Source organism: Vombatus ursinus, unplaced genomic scaffold, assembly GCF_900497805.2.
Source record: "Vombatus ursinus unplaced genomic scaffold, bare-nosed wombat genome assembly UNPS02009975.1, whole genome shotgun sequence".
NCBI lineage: Eukaryota > Metazoa > Chordata > Mammalia > Diprotodontia > Vombatidae > Vombatus > Vombatus ursinus.
The window spans coordinates 5,578,907-5,599,802 of NW_020949753.1; the positions used below are offsets into that span (position 1 = coordinate 5,578,907).

The window sequence follows — 20,896 nt, forward strand, 5'->3', positions numbered from 1 at the left end:
GACATATAAATAAGAAAGATATTTTTCTTATACCATAAAAAGAGGTATGAAATAATTGAACTAAAAAAAAAGTCACTCAGGTTATTTAGACATAAATTAATATTTGTCTTCTAGATTAAATTTCAACAGTGTTCAAGGAATCAATGATATTTTTCTATCATTTTTCTTACTCAACTTTTAATATTTTCTTAGCACAATAGGAAAACCATTATAAACTAAATGAATGTTACTAATGTAATAATAATGAGGGTTAAAATGGAAATGATTTACTCTGGAAAATTACGGTGTATTAACGTTATGATCAAGTCACGTGAAAAATATTAAAGAACTGATTTACTGATTTCTGTGGGAAAACCCAGAATCGTGCTCATAGCTAACTGATTTCTTCCATCTTTTGACTGAACTTACTCCATCTAATTCCATGTAGTCATAACTCACATGTATAATTGCTCCTGATAATCAGAATGTTTTTTGGCAGGAATAGATAAAGTCAGCATGTTCTTCTTACCAGTGGGTAGTCCTTTTCCTCTCAATCGGTCCCGAAGGGCTTGGCTTCTATCAGGACGTAGTTTCTGCTCGTTGTTACATGGAGGTTGATTCATCTGCATAAATAATCAGAAGTCAGCACTGGTAAGGACTCCTCTCATCCAAGCCTGCATCTTTCCTTTTAATAATCTGCACTGCACCAATAGTAAGGCACTTAGGAGTTTTTCTATAACATCCACAAAGGAACCAGAACCTCCTTCCTGCCTTGAATTCACTTTGCTCTGGTAAGACATGAACATCTCAGGTCTGGCCCATTCACCTTCAGAAAATGAAAATGAAATGCAGATGTCAAAAAGTAACGTGCATATAAGTTAATGAAGTCAAATCAGCAAGCATTTTTTAAGTGCCTACTGTGCGCCAAGCATCATACTAATGGCAGAAACAGTCTCTGCCCTCAATGAGTTCCCAGTCTAATGAAGTACACAATATCCAAACAATTACATACAAACAAGATACAGTCTGAATAAATTAGTGATAATCCTTGGAGGGAAGGCATTAGCTTTAAGGAAGATCAGGAAAAAGCTTCTTATAGAAAGTGGTATTTTAGCTAAGTTGTGATGGAGTATAGGGAAGGAGTAAAATCAGTTTGGTTTTTTTTTTCTTTTTTTTTTTTTTAAGGCAATTGGAGTTAAGTGACTTGCCCAGGGTCACACAGCTAGTGTCAAGTGTTTGGTCTGGAGCCATATTTGAACTCAGGTCCTCCTTACATCAGGGCCAGTGAATCAGTTTGTTTTTAATTAATTTATTTTTATATTTAGTTTCAAATTCTCTCCCTCCCCATTCTCTTTCTCACTGACATTAAAAAATACACGTAGTCATGAAAAACATGTTACCACATTAGCCATGTCTAAAAAGCAAAAAATACAAGAGAAAGAGCAGAAAATATGCTTTAATCTGCACTCTGAGTATATCCACTTTCCATCTGGAGGTTGACAGCATGTTTCATTCATTGTAATCATGGTGGGTCACTATGTTGATTAGTACTAAGTCTTATCATTACAATGTTGCTGTTACTTTGTAAATTGTTCTGGTTCTGCTCACTTCATTTTGCATTAATTCATACAAATCTTCTCAGGTTTCTCTGAAACCACCACGTTCATTATTTCCTGTAACACTATAGTATTTCATCACAATCATATATCACAACTTATTCAGCCATTCCCCAATTGATGGACATTCTCTCAGTTTCTAACTCTTTGCCATCACAAAAAGATTTGCTGTTTTTATACAAAGTCCTTTCCCCTTTTCCTTGTTCTCTTTGGGGTATAGACCTAGTAGCAGTACCTCAGGATCAAAGAGTATGCTCACTGTAATGGTTCTGGAGGTTTATTTCCAAATTGCTTGCCACAACCACAGGATCTGTTGACAGCTCCATTAATAATGCATTAGTACACCTTTTTTCACACAGTCTCTGTAGCATTTGCTGTTTTCTGTCAACTCTGTCAATCTTATAGATGTGATAAAGTGGAACCACAGAATTACTTTAATTTTCATTTCTCTGTTAGTGATTTAGAGCATTTTTTTTCATATGGCTATTGATAGCCTGGCTTTCTTCCCCTGAAAATAGACTATTCACATGCTTTGAACATTTTATCATTTGAAGAATGGTCCTTATTCTTATAAGTTTGAATTAGTTCCCATATATATCTCAAAACAACACCTTTGTTTGTTTCCTCTTTCTGGTGGCTCCTCCTATTGGTTCTAATTCTTACGTATATGCATAGTCTATATCAGATCGTGCGCTGTCTTGGGGAGGGTGGTGAGGAGGAAGGGGGGAGAAAAATTTTAAACTCAAAAGTACATGGAAGTGATTGTTGATAAATCAAAATAAATTAATAAAAAAAGATTTTGTAACTAAAAAAAAGACACCTTTGGAAGATAAACATGCTACAAATATTTCCCCTGTTTACCTGCTTCTCTTCCGATTTTAACTGCTTTGGTTTTGTTTCCTCTGAGTTTCATGTATCAAAATTGATCATTTTATCTTCTACGATCCTCTTTATCCCTTGACTGGTCATTAACTCTTCCACTAATAACACACCTGACTGGTAATTTCTTCCATGCTCCTCTAATTTGTTTATGATGTCACCCTTTATGTCTAAGTCATGTCATGTATCCACTGGGAGCTTACTCTGGCATGAATGATGTTATGGTATGAGATAGTGTTCTAGCCTAGTTTCTGCCTCACTGGGTAAGGTTTGGTACAAATCTCTTGTTCCAAACTGTTAATTCTTTTTCCAATTTTATTCTTCCAAACTCATTTTCATTTTTTCCTTCTAGTTCTTTAATTTTATTTACATTCTCAACTTTTTTCTTTTTCCCCGACGCCTTCTGTTCACACTGTATCTTGTATGTACTAATTTACATACATTTTGTTTTCCCCAGTAGAATGTAAGCTCCTTGAAGGCAGGGAATGTTTTTGCTTTTTCTTTGTGTCCCCAGAATTTAATGGTGTCTGGTACATATTAGGTGCTTAATTAACAATTGACATAACTATAGTGAAATCTTATCTGTACTCAGAATAGTGAATAATCAAAATATAACAATTTAGCTATAATAATCAATTTTACTTCTTCCTCATAAAAACATTCTCTTAAGAATATCCAAATTCACAACAAAATTCTATAAACTTTATGCATTTCTGATGAAGACACTAATGGATGAAGACCACCAGCAAAAGGGTTGATGCACAAACTAAACAGAAAATGACCCCTAAATACATCTTTGCATAATGCTTATTTTTAATCTTCTTGGGCTTCTTAAAATGTACTAGAGTTCATAACAGAAAACAATAATTGGCCAAATTAGATATCTTTCTTATCATAGTCCTTAAATTATCTAGCCTGTCTTTATGACCTCAATTCTGTTCCCTCTTCTCCTAAAAATAGGACTTAAATGGGACTGCTCCTAAGAGAATATCATTACTTAAATGAACTAAACAGGGACATTATAACTGATTTTACTGTCAATCCACAAAGGCAAAGGGAATAAAGTGCATCAACAGAGCTTCCGAGTCTGAGGGACAAGATATCAAAGATTCCATTATGTACTAATAATAGCAAGCTTCTAATTCCCTTTTTACCAAGGACCTCAAAGCATTCCATAAGCACCATCTCTATTATTTTCACACCTATTCAGTGAAATGGAATGATTATTCTAACTTTAATTAGAGCCAAACTGAGGAGCAGAAATTTTAAATAACTTTCTCACGACATCACTTTAAATTTCTGAACAATTAAAATCATTTGGTAGTTGGATACAACAGGACCTGCTGCAAATTTGCTACCAGTGATACCCAAGAACCCTCCAAGCGAAGGGAACAGAGCTTATTTAGCCACAATTGGAAAGGGACCTTTTTTCTCTTCTACTCTCACCTGTTGTTTAAATCTCTCTGAATCACACAGCATCAGGAATGAATATTTCCAGTAACAGACATAGAGAAAGCATTTCTCACAATTGTACTATTAGTTATATATACAGGTATGAAATACAAAAAGGAAAGGAGGCTTCTTTTTTTTAAAAAGGGATGGCTCCATGATAAGAGAGAAAGGATGGATGTATTTGGAAATGGAGGTAACATTCAAAAAAAAAAAATACTGATATCTTTTGTTTTGTTTTGATTTTCAAGCAAACGAGGCTAAGGCCTCACGGAAGAGGAGGCAGGGGCCCAGGATTCAGGTTCTGCTTTTGCTTCTCACTATCCTATAGAATAAAGGAGATGATCTCCAGTCCTAGCAGTCTTTGATTCTATGATGTTTTTCAAAATGAAATATTGCCTGCATTGTTAGATTAAGAAAATTTACTATATCCTAGGTATCTCTTTTATACTAGACCAGGGGTCAGCAGACTATGGACTGAGGGTCAAATCCAGCCCAAGAGCCAAGAATGGTTCTTGCATTTTAAAATGTTTTAAATACAGATTTTAAAATATAAAAACCAGTCAATTTGCAGGTCAAGTACACAGCAGGGTGAATTTGGCCCTGGGGAGTAGTTTGCCAACCTCTGATAATGACTACTGAATTATAAGAACTGTTTGTAGGGATAGTTAAATGCTACTGTAATATTAAATTGCTATATCACCTGTTTCCCCTTTTCAGAAGCTATGTCTATTTACCAATCTAGTTCTTTCTTATCTACATCTCTCTCTATATATGTGTGTGTATATATATATATATATATATGTATATATGTATACCTTATCTTTCCATCTTATCCTGGATCCCCACCTCATGGTTAGTTCCTTGAGGGCTGGGTCTATGCTGATTTTATCTTTGTGTCCTCAGAACCTAACACAGTCTATACATAACAGGTACTTAATGAATATTTCCTGAATGGAACAAAAAAAAAACAAAAAAACAAAAAAAACCAACTTTAACTGCCAAGCATTCAAAAATTTTAAATCATTAATTAGTTGGAATTAATTATGAAAAATCATGAGACAGTTTATTCTTTTGATCTAGTGACCAAAGAAGTCAAAGGACCTCAAGGAAGCCAAACACAAAAAGAATGGTACCATGAATCCCAATACATGAAGAAGCAATTTTTGTAATAGCAAGCCACTTACAGCAATGAACCTTGGAATGGCTAAATAAACTATAGTGCATGAATGCAAATGATTACTTCTGAGCCATAAGATATGATGAATACGAGGAATTTAGATAAACATAGAAGACCTGTATGAAACTGATGTGGAGTGAAAGCAGAACCAAAATTAAAGCATTCACAATTCCTACAAAAGTAAAGCAACTAGGGCAGCTGAATTCAGATCGAATGTCATGACCAATCTTGGTACAAACAGGTGAAAAAGAGTATTTCCCTACTTTCAGTACCACGGAAAGGGAACTATAGGTACACAACACTGTATCTGATATCAAACAAATGCCTGTAGGTTTTGCTTCTTTATTTTAAGAAACAGTTCAAAAGCAAAGTGGAAAAGACAGAAATACTGGGAAAATACAGTGATTTTCTTTAAAAAAAAAAAAGGTATCAATAAAACTTTAAAGTAAAAATAGACATGCATAAAAGCAAACAATTTAAATGTAATTTTCTCAGATTAGAACAGTGGCTTACCCCAGAAAGGCTTCCAAGAACCAGCTTTACCAACTGTTTTACATAGGAGAAAGAAGGTGCACAGTTGCTATTCCTAATGTGGGCACTGCAAGCATCCAGGACAGTCCGTATAGAAACGCGAGCATAAATAACATCCTCACACATGCCAAGCAATATGCTGTTGAGATGGTCTCCTAGCTTGATAGGCTGAGTACAAAGGAAGGAAAAGTCATGTTAAGTTCACCTTTATAGTTAATAAAATAATAATTTTCATCATATTGTATAAACCTGAGACATACTTCAATGAAATCACCACAAAGGTAATCTTAAAAAAAACTGCCAACAAAAAAAACCCTCTATAATAAATACCAGGGTAATGGGGATGAAGGAAGAGGGTGTGGTTTAGTGGGATTTTTCTCTTTTGGTTAATAGGTTAGTAGCCTATATGTTTAATATACCTCAAATACTGATCCTCCCCCTCAAAAATGTTAGCAACTGAGGTACTAATGTAAATTAAAGCAAATCTTCACATCTATCACATTAGCAAATTTGACAAAAAAAATGAAAAGTGCTGGAGGAGCTTTGGGAAAACAGGCAAATTAATGTACTAATTGGTGGAGCTATGAACCAATCCAGCCACTCTGGAAAGCAATTTGGATCTATGCCCAAAAAGTCACTAAACCATGCATACCCAGCAAAGCCATTAATAGGAATATACCTCCAAGGAGATCAAAGAAAGAGGAAAAGATCCTATACATATAAAAATTTTTATAATAGCTCTGTATGTGGCAAAGAACCAGAAAGTAAAGGAATAGCCATCAATTGGGCATATAAACGAAACAGAATACTACTGTGGTATAAGAAATGAAGAAAGAGACAATTTCAGACAAACAGTGGAAGACTTGGTATTGGCTTCAGAAAATAACACTTCACAAATACTGGAGGTAAATGATCAATACTCTTAAATAATCTAACTGTAGCTATCAGTCCTATTATGAGACACTGTATCTATTAAAATATAAGAATCAACATAAGAAGTAATTTTTTTCCATCAATTTACACAATCCTGTATATGCAACAGTCCACAATTCTTTGAAATGTATCCATTATAGATTTTTGTCACATTTCATATGTAGTTAAACTGCATGGTATACTTCTGAGAAATATTTTCTGTGGTAATTAAACTTTTTTATCATTTTTAAGAATCAGGTATATTCAATTATATATATATATATGTACATATATACACATATACATATACATACACACATATGTATCAAACTAAAATGAGAAAATAGCTTTCAGTGATCCTAAGAAGTAAAACATTAAATTTAAAGACTCTTACACACACCTTGCAATTAAAAAAAAAGTTAATAATTTTATCTAGATTCTACACTGACTTCTCTCTTAGACAAAAAAATTACCAAAAGAACTGCAACAAGACTGGGATATAGAGAGCGTGGAGAGGTAAACTTAAACTAAATAAATGATCATAACCTTGTGGCATTTTTCCTATTTTAATTGATTTCAGGGATTGTCAGAACCACAATGTAGTATCAATAAAGCATTTAAGAACCCACTACATGCCAGGCATTGTGGTAGGTGTTGGGATACAATTACAATGAATAAAACAATACCCACTCACACAACATAGTAATGAAGACTTTTATAATTACTGCCAGCAGTCATCCCACTGGAACAGTAACAAGAAAAACCAACCTACCAGTTTTACAGTTCTTATATAGGAATACTACTACACTTCCCTGAATAAATCTGAGACCCATTACTCTACTTCAAATAGCAAAATGAATTTGTCTGGTGTTTCATTGAGGGTCATTTTGTTCACAGAATACTTTTAAATAGACATTCAAAGAGATGCTAGCCTATATGGATATGCTGCTTCTGAACAAATTTTAAAATGTGGAAGAATTTTTTTTTAAGATGTGAAAACTAAAAATGAAAATAAATTAAAAGTCTGACTTACTTGAGTTTGAGGTACTTCATGGTCAGCTCCCCAGTACAATGTCATTCCAAGAGAATAAATATGTATCTAGGAACAAAATGCAAGTCCTTAGTTGTGGCAACTTAATTGTAGTATAAGAAAAACTGTGGGCAAACAATGTCATAGCAGATTGGAGGGTAAGCTCAATGGAGGCAGGAACTTAACCTACTCTCTCTACCAATGCCAATCACAATGTCCTACACAAAATAAGCACTAAATAAATGTTCATTGAATGGAAAGATAGCTAACATCTGCAAAAAAAAAACGTGCCTCCGACCCCCAAGAATACTTATGAGACCAGGGATAATAATTTTCCAGTTTAAATAAAAACATTTAGGGTTTATTTAAAAAAAAAAACCCAACCTGGTACTAGAGAAGGCATTTATTTTAATAATGAAAATAAAATATGGTCCGTGTCAGACTGTTACAAAAAATTCTCTAACAAGAGTTACTAAAACATTTCCCAAATAAATGTTAATGCAGTTCAAAGCAGTTCTTTTCAATAACGAACTTTATACATTCTAATTTACATGTTAATATACAAGTGGGTTCACTGAGTAAATAAAGATTAAAATCTTTATTTTTATGAAAGAATAGCTGCATGAAACAGATTATCAGATTTTAATTTTTAAAAAAAGCAGTAATAATCATTTGCTCTTTCATTTCATACACACACAAATATATGTACATGCACATACATATATTACTGAAAATGGCCCAATAATATGCGAAACAAAAACTATTCTAACAAACTGTAATGTTAATAACACTATATCTGACAACATGTAACATTATTAAACTGTAGCGCTAACATCACTTGAATTTAGTTAAATTCACAAAAGCTTTACTTTTCTTTCTCTGCTTTATTTCTCCGTGGTTTAAGTAACAGGCCATACTTATTTCATAGAAGGAGTTTAGTAGTCTCTCTTCTTTACCTATTTTAGTCAGTCATTAAATGCATATTAAGCACCTTCTATGTGCCAGGCCCTGTGTCAAGTGTTGGGGATACAAAAAGAAAAAAGAAAAACAGTTCCTGCCTTTAAGGAGCTTATAATCTACAACACACAAAAAGAAGCTAAAAAGCATGGTGGAGGGGAGAGAAGTAACTGATACGAGGGCATATTGGGAAAAGTCCAGTGGAGTACAACCAGGTGAGAAATGAAGAGATCAGATAGCTAGCCAGGCTACTCTTCTTAAAATAGAGGTTTAAGGAGGAGATTTCTTTAATCAGCCCTCCAATCAGTGGAGCACAAGGTAATGAGGATACTGATGAGATCTATCTAGCAAACAGTTTATATAATGTTAGAATTAGCTGGGTTTTTTTTTTTATGCTTTTGAGAACATTTGTAAATCCTTCTGATCCAAGGGATTATTTTCTTTGGGAGTTCATCTATGGCTTCATCAAAGTGAGGTAAATTCTCTATTAGTTGTCCCTAGAATGTGACTACACCTTCTACCTGACCAGGCCACACCACAGATTCACACTCAGGGAGACTATACAGAGACATTGTGGTAATTATGAAGAACCAACGTATACAGAAAGAAAGATACTGGGAGAAATGAAGCTCCACTCATGTGGCATGGAGAACATATAAAGCGTGAATACTCCCTGTCACTTATCTCATTGGGGTGACCTGGTAGTAATCTGCATCACCTTTCATGAAGCTATTTGCATGTGTCACGGGATCAACTGCCTCTTTCGCCACATGCAGGAATCTTCAAAACTACTACCCCTCCAAAGAACTAACTGCTATATCAGAGAAAAGGGTAGGAATCTCAACTCCCAAAGTTTCTAAGATCTGAATGTTCTCAAAGGAAAATGGACTTGTTAATCTGGATCATTAAGAATTCTCCCACCAATCCAACTATGCTATCAGAGAAAACTGCTTTTGAGAGCTTTGGGGCAATCATTATTTCTATTATACTGTAATAGCCTGGAAGGCAGGGACTGTTATTTTTCAGATTTTAGTCACACAGTAAATTTTTGTGACATTGGAATATTTCTGTACTGTCTCTTTTGTATCCAAGGTACCATTTGTATAAAAAAAGGGAGAAGAGGGTTTTTATTTTTTGTTTTAAAGAAGAGGAAAGTACCCTTCAACCTAAATTTGTTTTATCCTATTCCCTTCTGTGCTAGAGGGGAAAAGAGAGGAGTTAGCCAGTTGACTCAACTTTCAAGCTTTTATTTACAGGGCAATGAAATAAATGATCTTATTTAATATTCTTTTTTTTTAAAAAAAAACTTGTTTATCTTATTGGTTTGATTGACAAAAGGACAGCCTGTGAGAAAAGAGGTCCATTACTGAACAATTCACAGCTTCTGGTCCAAGTATTCTGGAAAGCAATGTGAAACTATGCTCAAAAGTTAATAAACTGCGCATATCCTTTGGCCTAGCAATACCACTACTACGTCTATACTCCAAAGAGATCAAAGAAACAGAAAAAGGACTCATATATACAAAAATATTTATAGCAGCTCTTTTTGTGCTGGCAAAGAAATAAAAATTGAGGAGACGCCCATCAACTGGGGAATGGCTGAACAAGTTATGGTACATGAATGTGATGGAACACCATTGTGCAGTAAGAAATCACAAAGGGAACAGTTTCAGAGAAACCTGGGAAGACTTATATGAACTGATGCAAAATGAAGTGAGCAGAACCAAGAGAACAATTTATATCCCTAATAATATCATAATGACAAACTATTTCAGGGAACTCATAATGAAACATGCCCTCCACTTCCAGATAAAAGGTAATGGACTCAGTGCAGACTAAAACATATTTTCTTTTTTTTCCCTGTACATGGGCTGACACAGGAATGTGCTTTATATGGCTATACATATTTGGACATGACAAACATGGGGATTTACTTTATATGACTATACATACTTGTAATGCACTTTGCTTTTCTTGCCTTCTAAATGTGGGGGGAGAGGGAAGGAAGAGAATTCAAAACTGAAAATAAAATAAAATTTAAAAAAAATTTTTCATTGCTTATCTCAGAATCAACTGAAATTTGGTATTACATTCTGCCTCTGAATATTCTCCTTGCCAACTTACTAATAATATTCAATCATGATTTCTTGGCATAGAAACAATATATTTCAAACATATTTTGAATTCTTTAATTTAAAAAGAATAATTTTCCAACAAAGCTTCAACAGATTACCTTGGTCTAGAAAAGGCTAGTGTGGCAAATTGGTGGGAAAATCCCCTTTCCTTTCTATATGACAGCTTCGCCTATTCTCATTAATCACTTTAGCCTAGAATTCAGGTCAAATGATAAGAACTTGCTTCACATTTCATAAAACATTTGGTTAAGGGCATGTACAGTCACAACAGGGCATAGAAAATGAAACTGCTGATGTAGGACACTATTCCTGTTTAACTGGTTGCCAGGTGTATGAACCATGTGAGGACAAAGCTGACGGCTGAGTTTAAAAGAAGATGCATAGAGAAATTGGGCTTTTATTACTTGGCAACTCTGAAGTTGCCATAACATAAAGGAAACTGCTGTGTCTTATTATTAGCACAATCCAGTACTATTTGGTAGGTATTTAAACATTTCTTAAATGAATGGAGTAATCTTTTAGAGGAAAATATATCAAAGGTATGAAAATTTCAAAAGAAGGAAAAAATATGATGAAACTGAAATTAGTTGAGTTGTGGCTTTTGCTGATGACAAAAAAATTCCACTGAGGGGAAAATACCTAGCTTGAATGTATATCAATTCTAGTCACTTAGAAGTAATCCAAGTGACTTAAAAAGTCTAAGTCCAGCGATTTGATAGAATTTGGGAAAATTTGAGTATAATCACATCTTTCAGTTACATTCATGAAAAAAAAATACTCATTAAGACTATTTCTGTGCTATAAGAAACAAGAAATATGAAGAATTTGGAGAATCGCTGGAAGATTTAACTGATATAGGGTGAAATAAAACAGACCAACGATGCAATATGCACGACTATGAGAATATATATATATATGAAACAATTCTGTATAATTATAATGACCAATTTTAGCTTCAGTACTGAAAAAAATCACATTCCTTAAAAAAAAAAGGGGGGGATGAGTATTACTTATACTATCAGACATGATCAATGTTCATGTTAGTTTTGGTACACAGCTTTTATTTTCTCATTCTTTAAAAATATTTGTTGTAAGGGATGGTTCACAGGCAGGCATATACTCCAGAAGTGAAGGTAACATAAAACCAAAATATATCAATAAAATAAGATTTTAACATGTCTACTGCAAGTGAACTCAATCAAACTACTTCAGAGATCCAGAAATCAGTTAATTAGAAGTCTAGTACAGAAATTTTTCAATCTTTGGGAACAAAAGCTGCAAAATCCCCCCAAAATATCCCTAAATTGCACTCAAATGTCTCAATAACATCTAACGAAGGAAATGAAGTAGCACATAAGGGATTTTTATTGTAAAGAAATTTGCTTCCTTAGAGCACATTCTCAGATTAGTTTTAGTTTAGATAAAATTTTAACTATGTCTTCTCAATAAATGACAACTTTAAATCTGAGTTTCTGGAAGTGCAATACAAAATGGATAGTGGGGGAGGCAAGGGTAAAGTCTACTATTTCTATTCTCATCTTTAAATAAAAAAGAGTTGTAGTTACCTTTTCAACATCTGAGAGAGAGTTCAGTGATTGGTTCTGAAGAATCTCGGGTGCAGTGAAGGCTCTAAGGTCTTGATGGGAAACACTCTCATCTGTAAATGATATACTGCCAGATGGTAACAGCAACAGAGACCACGGAGAAATGATAAAGCCAAGGGCAGTAGGGTCTGCTGTGTTCACTAGTTCGATGGAAGAGAGGAAAAGAAACAATTAAAATGCAAATCTCAATTAGCAGAACTTTCTTCGTATCACTTTGATTATTCTCAACACAAGATGACAACATAAGTTAAATATTTCCTCAAATACACACAATAGGATAACATGAAACACTTCTTCCCTGATGCCTCTATATATGAGATTAAGGATGGAATAAAGAATAAATCAACCTTCAGTACAGGAGTGGGGTATCCCACATCCAACTTTAAGACTGAAGCAGCACCATATACTAACAACACCTTAATTTTTGAAAGCTGCAGAAGCACAGAAATCCTAGGTGCTAGGAAACAGAGACTTTTAACTCATAACCCATCATAAAAGGTAAAATTTGGGGGAGGTTTTCCTTGTGAGTTAGAGAAATGATAAGTAGGTGAGACAGTGGATAAAGTGCCAGATCTGGAGTCAGAAAGCCTTTAGTTGAAATTCAGCCTCAAATACTTCCTATCAAGTGTGACCCTGGGCAACTCATTTAGTCTCTGTAGACCTCAGTTTCCTCAGCTGTAAAATGGAGATAAAAGCAGTCCCTATCTCAAAGAATTACTATGATGATCAAATGAGGTAAAATTGATAAAGCACTTAGCAGCACACTGCCTGGCATATAGTAGGTGTTATATAAATATTGGTTATTATAAAATGTCACAAAATATTCATGAGACAATGTTAGCAACTAGGCTACAGAGTTGATGGAATTTAGTTCCTTTCTGATCCACCATAATCAAAACTTGTCAGTGTTTGGGGTACAATTTTTATTTTCATCAATTACAGACTTTGAAATTGGAATGAGGTTTTTTGGGCACTTGTTAATTCTCTTGCTATAAAATATTATAATTTTAGGTACCTCTAGAGATAACTTTCTACTCCAAAAAAGAAAAAAAATTTTTTTTGCAGCTTTAATGCTGACATTCCAGAGCAGTTTAGAATAAACTCCTTAAATTGTAAAGTTCTTATACCCAAAGGGCTATGAAAATGTGCATACCCTTTGACTCAGCAATAGCCTGTCTAGGGCTATTTCCCAAAGAGATCTTACAAATGGGAAAAGGACTCACATGTACAAAAATATTTAAAGCAGCTCTTTCTGTGGTGGCAAAGAACTGGAAATTGAGAGGATGCCCATCAATTGGAGAATGGCTGAACAAGCTGTGGTATACGAAAGTAAGGGAATACTATTGTGCTATAAGAAATGATGAACAGGCAGACTTGAGAAAAACCTGGAAAGACTTGTATGGTCTGATGCTGAGTGAAATGAGCAGAACCAGGACAACATTGTACACAGTAACAGCCACATTGTACGATGACTCATATTGATAGACTTAGCCCTTCTCAGCAATACAAGGATCTAGGACATCTCCAAAGGCCTCATGATGGAAAATGCTATACACATCCAAAGAAAGAACTACGGAGTCTGAATGCAGATTGCAGCATACTATTTGCTATTTTTTTTCCTCTGTTGTGTTTTGTTTCCTCTTTCTGGTGGTTCCTCCTATTGGTTTTAATTCTTACTTGCATCACTAATGTGAAAATATGTTTAATAAGAATGTATATGTATAGCCTATATCAAATTGCATGCTGTCTTGGGGAAGGAGGTAAGGAAGGAGGAGGAGAAAAATTTAAAACTCAAAAGCTTATGGAACTTATTGTTGATAAATCAAAATAAATTAATTTTAAAAAATTGTAAAGTTCTACTCAGAGGAATGACTTAGAATAGTCTTTATCATAAATATAACTTTAGTTTTTCAGCTGTCCAAAGTTTGCTAATATAAGTTTCACAGTGATTGCCAAAGAGCTAGATAGTGGACCTGTGGGGTTAATGGAAGGTTTTTACACTCAACTGGTTAACCCTGGGTAGACAAAGGCCAACTGGGGGCCAATGCCAGGATCACTAATTCATCCTGAATAGGCTTGTCCTGACATCTATCCAGGTCAGAGACCAGGGGAGCACTATAATACCTAATCTGTACAGAACATTTCAGGTCCCCTATTAACTAAAGTAAAATGAACATTCTCTTTTTAACTGCTGCACAAGTCAAGGTATTTTATATAGAGATTCTGCCTTATAGCCAGGAAGACTTGGGTTCAAATCCTGCCAGATGTGGCAGTGTGTCCCTGGGCAAGACACTTAACCTCTTAATGCCCAGGGCAACTCTCTGAGTAGCCAAGCAGATGCAGACCTGCTTTCATAGTTTCCTCCCTGGAAGATCACAGGTCACATAAACAATAAGATGTCAAGGTAATCTGAAAAGATCTATATCTATGACGTGGCAGAGCACAGGACACACATGCACTTCTAGATGTACCACTATGAACTGGGTGACCCTGAGCAGGTTATTTAACCCCTCCTGGCTTCAGTTTCTTCATCTGTAAAATGAAGAGGTCTTATTTCTTTCCCTAAAGAGCTAGATTTAGAAACATAGCATTAACATCAATTCTACACTATTTTTATTATGAAAAAATAATCCCCGATGATCCAAATCTCTTGCAAGATTTGTCATAGCTTATGTTGACAAGAGTGCAAGGCAAATTCAAAGAATAATGAGAATATTGCCTTATTTAAAAGCACAGGAGGAAACTGCCAAACTTCTCTAGGATAAGCTCATCACCAGGGAAGGCATAATCCTGGAGATAGCTCTCAGCATTGGTACACACACCTAATCACTACCCTTGGTCATTTCTGCCCCCATGGAGGGCTAGAGGGCAGAGCAAAAATTCCTCTCAAAGTTGTCTTTTACAGAAGGCTCAAAAGCCCAGCCACCTCTTCATTTGCCACCAGCTGCTCTGCTAGGTTTCAAGTCTACCATCAGCATCACACCACTTCCTAGTGGGGGTGGGGAGAGAGAGAAGGAGGAAGAGGAAGAAAAGAGGAGGAGGAGGAGGAGGAGAGAGAAGGAGAAGGAGAGGAGGAAGATAAGGGAAAGGAGTTGTCCTTTTAATATTCTTCCATTAAATTCTATTATTTGTTTTTTACTTTCCACTTTCAAATTATCAATTAATCCTGAGGTTTATGTTCATACTGATCTGATTCCCTTCCTTCTATAATCCTGCCTCAGCTCAAATTCCTTTACTCTTTTAAACTCAAAAGATTCAGTTTTACTTCTAGTCGTTTCAATTCATCACCTGACCACCCAGAGATTAACATCTCCTGCCCCTGTACCTACATCCACTCACCTTCATGGCGAATATCTGCCTGGAATACAGATCTCTCCCTGGGACTTCTGTTCAGAGGTTTTCTGAAGTGCTCATTTGAATTCTCAAGTCCTATTCCTTCCTTATCCCCAGGTGCCACCCTCAAAGCTCTTCTCCTGCTCTCCTGGAATCAGTCTCAACTCTCCCCACACCTGCCAAAGTGATTTTCCTGAAATGCATATTATAGCCCCCTCCATCACGAGTCTTACTCAGTGGCTCTTTATTGGCTCTAGCAGGATCAAATAGAAATAGTTCTCTCTTATCTGGCCCCTTCCTACCTTTCCAGTGTTGTTACACATTATTCCCCTTCACATACTCTGTGAACCAATGACACTGGTCTTCACGAAGTTCCTCAAGCAAGAAACAATTATCTCCATGTCCCCACCACAAGCCTTTTCTCCAGGCTGCTCCCCCACCCGCACGCCGGGAACACTCTCCCTTTCTTTGTCTGTCAGCTTCCTTAGCTTCTTCGTCCTCCCAACGTTAGAATGTAAGCACCCAGAGGACAGGCTCTGTCTTCTGCCTTTCTCCGCACCTCCCCGGATCTCAGTACAATGCTTAATAAATTTGTGTTGACTGAATAATGGACTTTTGGCAGAGCTCTGAAGCACACTGGAATTATAATCCAATAATCACTAAATTAGCATATCCTTCAACCAGTGGCACCACTAGGGTTTTTACTGACACGCACCTCGGAGATTCAAAAGGAGAAAAGTAAAGAACCCACACGTGTAAACGTGTTTATATTTTGTTACAGCAAAGAACTGGAAACAAAGTGGATGCCTGTCAACTGGGGAACTGCTGAACGAATTAATGTATGTGTATGTAACAGAATATGACTGATGACAGAAAGGGTAGATGCAGAGAGGCCAAGGAGGACTTAACTGTAGGAACTGATGCAGTGAGATGAAGAACAATTTGTATAATGATAACTACACCATAAAGGAAGTCAGCTACTGCATTCAAAGCTTTTCTGAAGTTTGGAAAAATCACAACCTCCCTGGGCCTCGGTTTCTTCATCTACAAAATGGGACCAGGCTAGGTGGCCTCTGCAGTCCTTTCACTCACGTCCTACTTGTGAAGCCAGGAGGGACTCAGTCAGTCACAGGCTCCAAGTCGAGTGCCGTCTTTGTTTCATCACAACTGCCTCTGTGAGCTGACCTATAAAATTCCAGCCAAAGTCACTGAGCTGCAATGTGACTAGGGCCTGTGAGGGTCAGGCTGATCTCACAGGCCCCCACCCTCCTCCCCGGGGAAACCGCTCAGGGTTAAAGGTAAGAAACTATAAATTCAGATTAAATTCAGCATGAATGAAGAGAAAAATACACAATATGTTTCACAGCATTTCCTTTATTTTAAATAATTTTTTACTTTATTTATTTTATTTTAAATAAAATCTGACTTTATTTTTAAAAGATTTCCCCTAAAAGTAATTAAAAAATAATTTAAGAAATGTAAGTCTACCTGACTTTCTTTCCAATTCTCTGACTAGTCCTTTCTATCTCCTCCTCTATTTCCACAGACTAGGACCCAAAGAAAAGCTATCTGCTGTCAGGGCCATACTTCATCGCCACCATTTCTTGATCTTTGGGGAAATTTGGTATCTGGTGTCCAAAAACATTCACAATGGCATCTTATTTTTATAATTTCCATAAAGATACTAAGCCTGCAGAACTTAAGATAATTCAAGGTTCCAAGTATACTAAAATTAGACTCCAAAAGGTCCTTGAGAGATTCAGTTGACGGGATGGGACCTGGACCCCTAAAAGTCCCTGAAACTTTTCCATACAACCCAGCCCCTGAACCCAGATCTCTGGGGTTCCCCTGAGGCATCCAACCTATCTCAATTAATAATCCTTTCAACTGTTCTTTCACCCAGCCCATCCCTGCTTTCTCGGTTACCTCCATACCACCCCAGCCATTTGCCACTCCTTAATCCCATCCAGATCTTCTCAGTCTTTCAGCATAAAAATTAAATTGCTCAGATTCTTAAAATCTGGTCCATCTGTAATAGTGTCACAAATAACACAGATTCTTCAAATCCTGACCTCCTCTATTGGCGACACAATAAACCTTGTCTCTGAAAGAAAGCTTGAGTGGCTAAACTCTTTCAAGGCAGACCCTTTTGCCCTTGAATTTCAGGGTTCCCAGCACTCCTAGACTGCAACACAGTCTGAGACACTTACTAGCTGCGTGACCCTAGATAAGTCATTTAACCCTGTTTGCCATAGTTTTGTTATCTGTAAAATGAGCTGGAGAAGGAAATAGCAAACCACTCCAGTATCTCTGCCAAGAAAACCCCAAAAAGGGTCACAAAGAGTTGGTTACAACTGTACAATCTAATCAACCAGTTTTATTGAGTGCCTGTTATGTATTTAGGACTATACACACACATGTATGCACAGTCCCTCACGCATCTAGGTGCTTAATAAAGTGCTTGTTGATTGACAGATCTACCCCTACACACACACCTGACACATGTAAGCATTATCTAAAGATACTGGAGGTTAAGTATTAAAGGAAACTACTTCTCAGATTTCTAGGTTAAGTGTTCATATGACAACTGTATATAACATTTTTTTCTATGGGATATTTGAGAAATATGTTAGAAATTTTACTCTTATAATATGAAATATAGTAAAACACAATTTGATGTGAGGTAAAAGCACTACATTATTTTTTTCTTAATTTTAACACCATTTCCAATTTGTTTTCAAGTTTGTCACTAGCTCAATTCTAAAGCATTTTTCATAGCAATGAGCAAAATGCAACTTAAATCTTCTTTTACTCTGCCTAAAAAAGAGAACAATCTTGACATCTGAACATATCCAAACAATACTTCAAAACCACTGGCATTCTGTAATGGCTTCAGATCAGTGAGGTATCTAGTAGTTTTTATTTTACTGTGTTAACTACTGGACTCTTGAAGAAATTCCAGACAGTGCAGCTTATAACAAAACCCTTGTTTTATTTGCAAACAATGCTGACAATGCAAACACACGCTGTGCTTCAGAAAAACTGATTCTTACGGGGAAAGGACAGCAAGAGGGAATGTGGAGCTTTGTGGAGAGAGACAATTTGATGACCTTTGAGTATTTCTCTTGTAGCTAATCTCTCATAAGTCAATGGACCCTGGCAGCTGGCACTGGGGAGGGAATAACAACAACATTTTCAACGGAATGAAAATTTTTAAAAAAATTTTTAGGGAACTTTTGTTTTTTTTCCCTACTCATCTTAGACCCCTTCTTACAGAACTCTTCAGATGTGCACACACACTGATTCCTTTGATATATCAAGGCTCCAGACTACTCCTAAAAGGTTTGGTTTGCTGCTTTTTTTTGTTTCTATTTTTGTTTTGGGGATGGGGGAGAATCTCTTTTAATCTTCCTTTCCATCCTGTTTCTACAAAGAAAATCCCAAAACAGAATGAACCAAAATGTTAATGTGAGTCTACATTTTCCTACAGGACAGAGATCATGAAATTTATTCCAATATCTATTACACTAAGAAAGCTTCCTACACTTAACTGTACCTCTCCCTCCCACGAGCCTTTGCAGATCTCATCAGTTCCCATGGGTTTGCAGATGACTCCTTATCTGTATATCTGGCTCCAGTCTCCCTCCTAGTCCTAGTTAGCATTTATATAGCTCTTTAAGTTAGGCAAAACATTAGACATACATTATCACATCTGATTCCCACAACAACTTGGGAGATAGGTACAATTATTCCTCTCATTTTGCAGAGAAGGAAACTAAGCCAGTTAAGTGACTTGCCCTGAGGGTCACACAACTCAGGACACAGTAAGGGTTGGAGACCAAGTTGGAATCCTGGTCCTTCTGACTCCAGACCCTATTCACAGGACAATCAAGTTAGGAAAACTGGCTTCTAGACATTTCCAAATGGCAAACTTATCATATTTAAAACAGAACACATCCCATGTCCAAACTTCTCAATTTCTATTAATGTTTCCATTATTCTGCCAGTCATCCAGTTTCATAACCTCAAAGTTCCTCTCCTGTACCACATATCCACATGCCACACGTCCAATCAGTTGCCATGCAATGTCCATTCTGTCTCCCATCACTCGATAGCTTCCTAATTGTTCTCCATGACATAAGTCTCTTCTTATCCCAATTCATCTTCATACAGCTGCCAAAATGTTCTGCCTAAAGTACAGATCTTACGTCCATGCCCTGTTCAAACTCTAAGAGTTCCCCATTACCTCCAGGATCAAATCCAAACTTCTCTGTTTAGGCACTCAAGGCCCTTATGATAACCCCACACCTCTATTTCTATGCTTCCTATGGCCTATGCTTCCTCACACTCCCCACCAACATAGATTCCTTTTACCTCGAAGGTACCAAAGCTTTCCCCTGGAACTGAATGGGCCCTTCCTTCCTTGATTCACCTTCTACATAGCTTCTGGTTCTAAGGATAATCATTCCTGGTCATCCAAGGGAATAAAAAGTCACACGTATGTGGAGCCCAGGCTCCTCTGATCTGATAGATGTCTGAAGATCTGCCCTACTGATCACATATTATGAAGAAGGCCAGGTATATGGAAAGCTAAGTACCACTGTATTCTTACTACAGAACCCTGTTATGTTAGGGCTAAGGAAAACTTTGTTAACTAACAGTTCAATCACTTAAGAGTGTCTAATTAAAATAAAAATTGAATCTGATCTAAGAGGGTACAAGTACCACACTCAACCTTAATATGTGGTTTAATTAGCACTGTGAAGAGATAGCCATAGTTCACATCATGGTTAGAGGGGAGGAAGTACACTGTAAACATGGAAGGGGAGGCAACTGGATGGCCAGATACTGCATGCTGGCACCTGGTCATATATAAGAAGTTTCCTCCACAGGACAGTGAGCAGACAGACTCCTGCCCACATGGAGTGGCTATCCCAGAGGGTTCTGGGAGGTCAAAGGAAGCCCCAAGTCTAGCATCTCCTAGTTACTGTTGGCTAACAGTAGAAAAAAGAAGAAGTTGGACAGCTAACATAATAAGACTGCAAGGGAATAACCTTGGTTCATTCAGCAGCTAGAGAGATATTTTTACTTTCAGGACCGTGCAATGACAGCCTAGGAGAAAATACTGATGCTGAGGGACACCCAAGTGAAAGGGATCTTTCTTGATGGGGGACAGGTTGCATGCAAGAGTCTTATGACCACTTACTCACTGTCCTACAGGACACCCTGATGCATGGTGCAGAACTGTTGACTTGTTTCTCATCATCGGTAGAAGAAACCTGACTGTACTG

General features: G+C 36.6%; 1 protein-coding gene across 12 annotated transcripts in view; it reads right to left on the reverse strand.

Moving 5' to 3' along the window:
- Positions 1-20,896, reverse strand: part of PTPN13 (protein tyrosine phosphatase, non-receptor type 13) — a 204,551-nt gene that overhangs the window by 154,933 nt on the left and 28,722 nt on the right. For all 12 annotated transcript variants that reach the window (XM_027853380.1, XM_027853381.1, XM_027853376.1 and 9 more), the window contains exons 3-6: positions 12,234-12,412; positions 7,580-7,645; positions 5,617-5,802; positions 509-602 (exon numbers count right to left, since the gene is read on the reverse strand). In XM_027853380.1, coding sequence (XP_027709181.1) covers positions 509-602; positions 5,617-5,802; positions 7,580-7,645; positions 12,234-12,412 — 525 coding nt within the window. The remainder of the gene's footprint in view (positions 1-508; positions 603-5,616; positions 5,803-7,579; positions 7,646-12,233; positions 12,413-20,896) is intronic.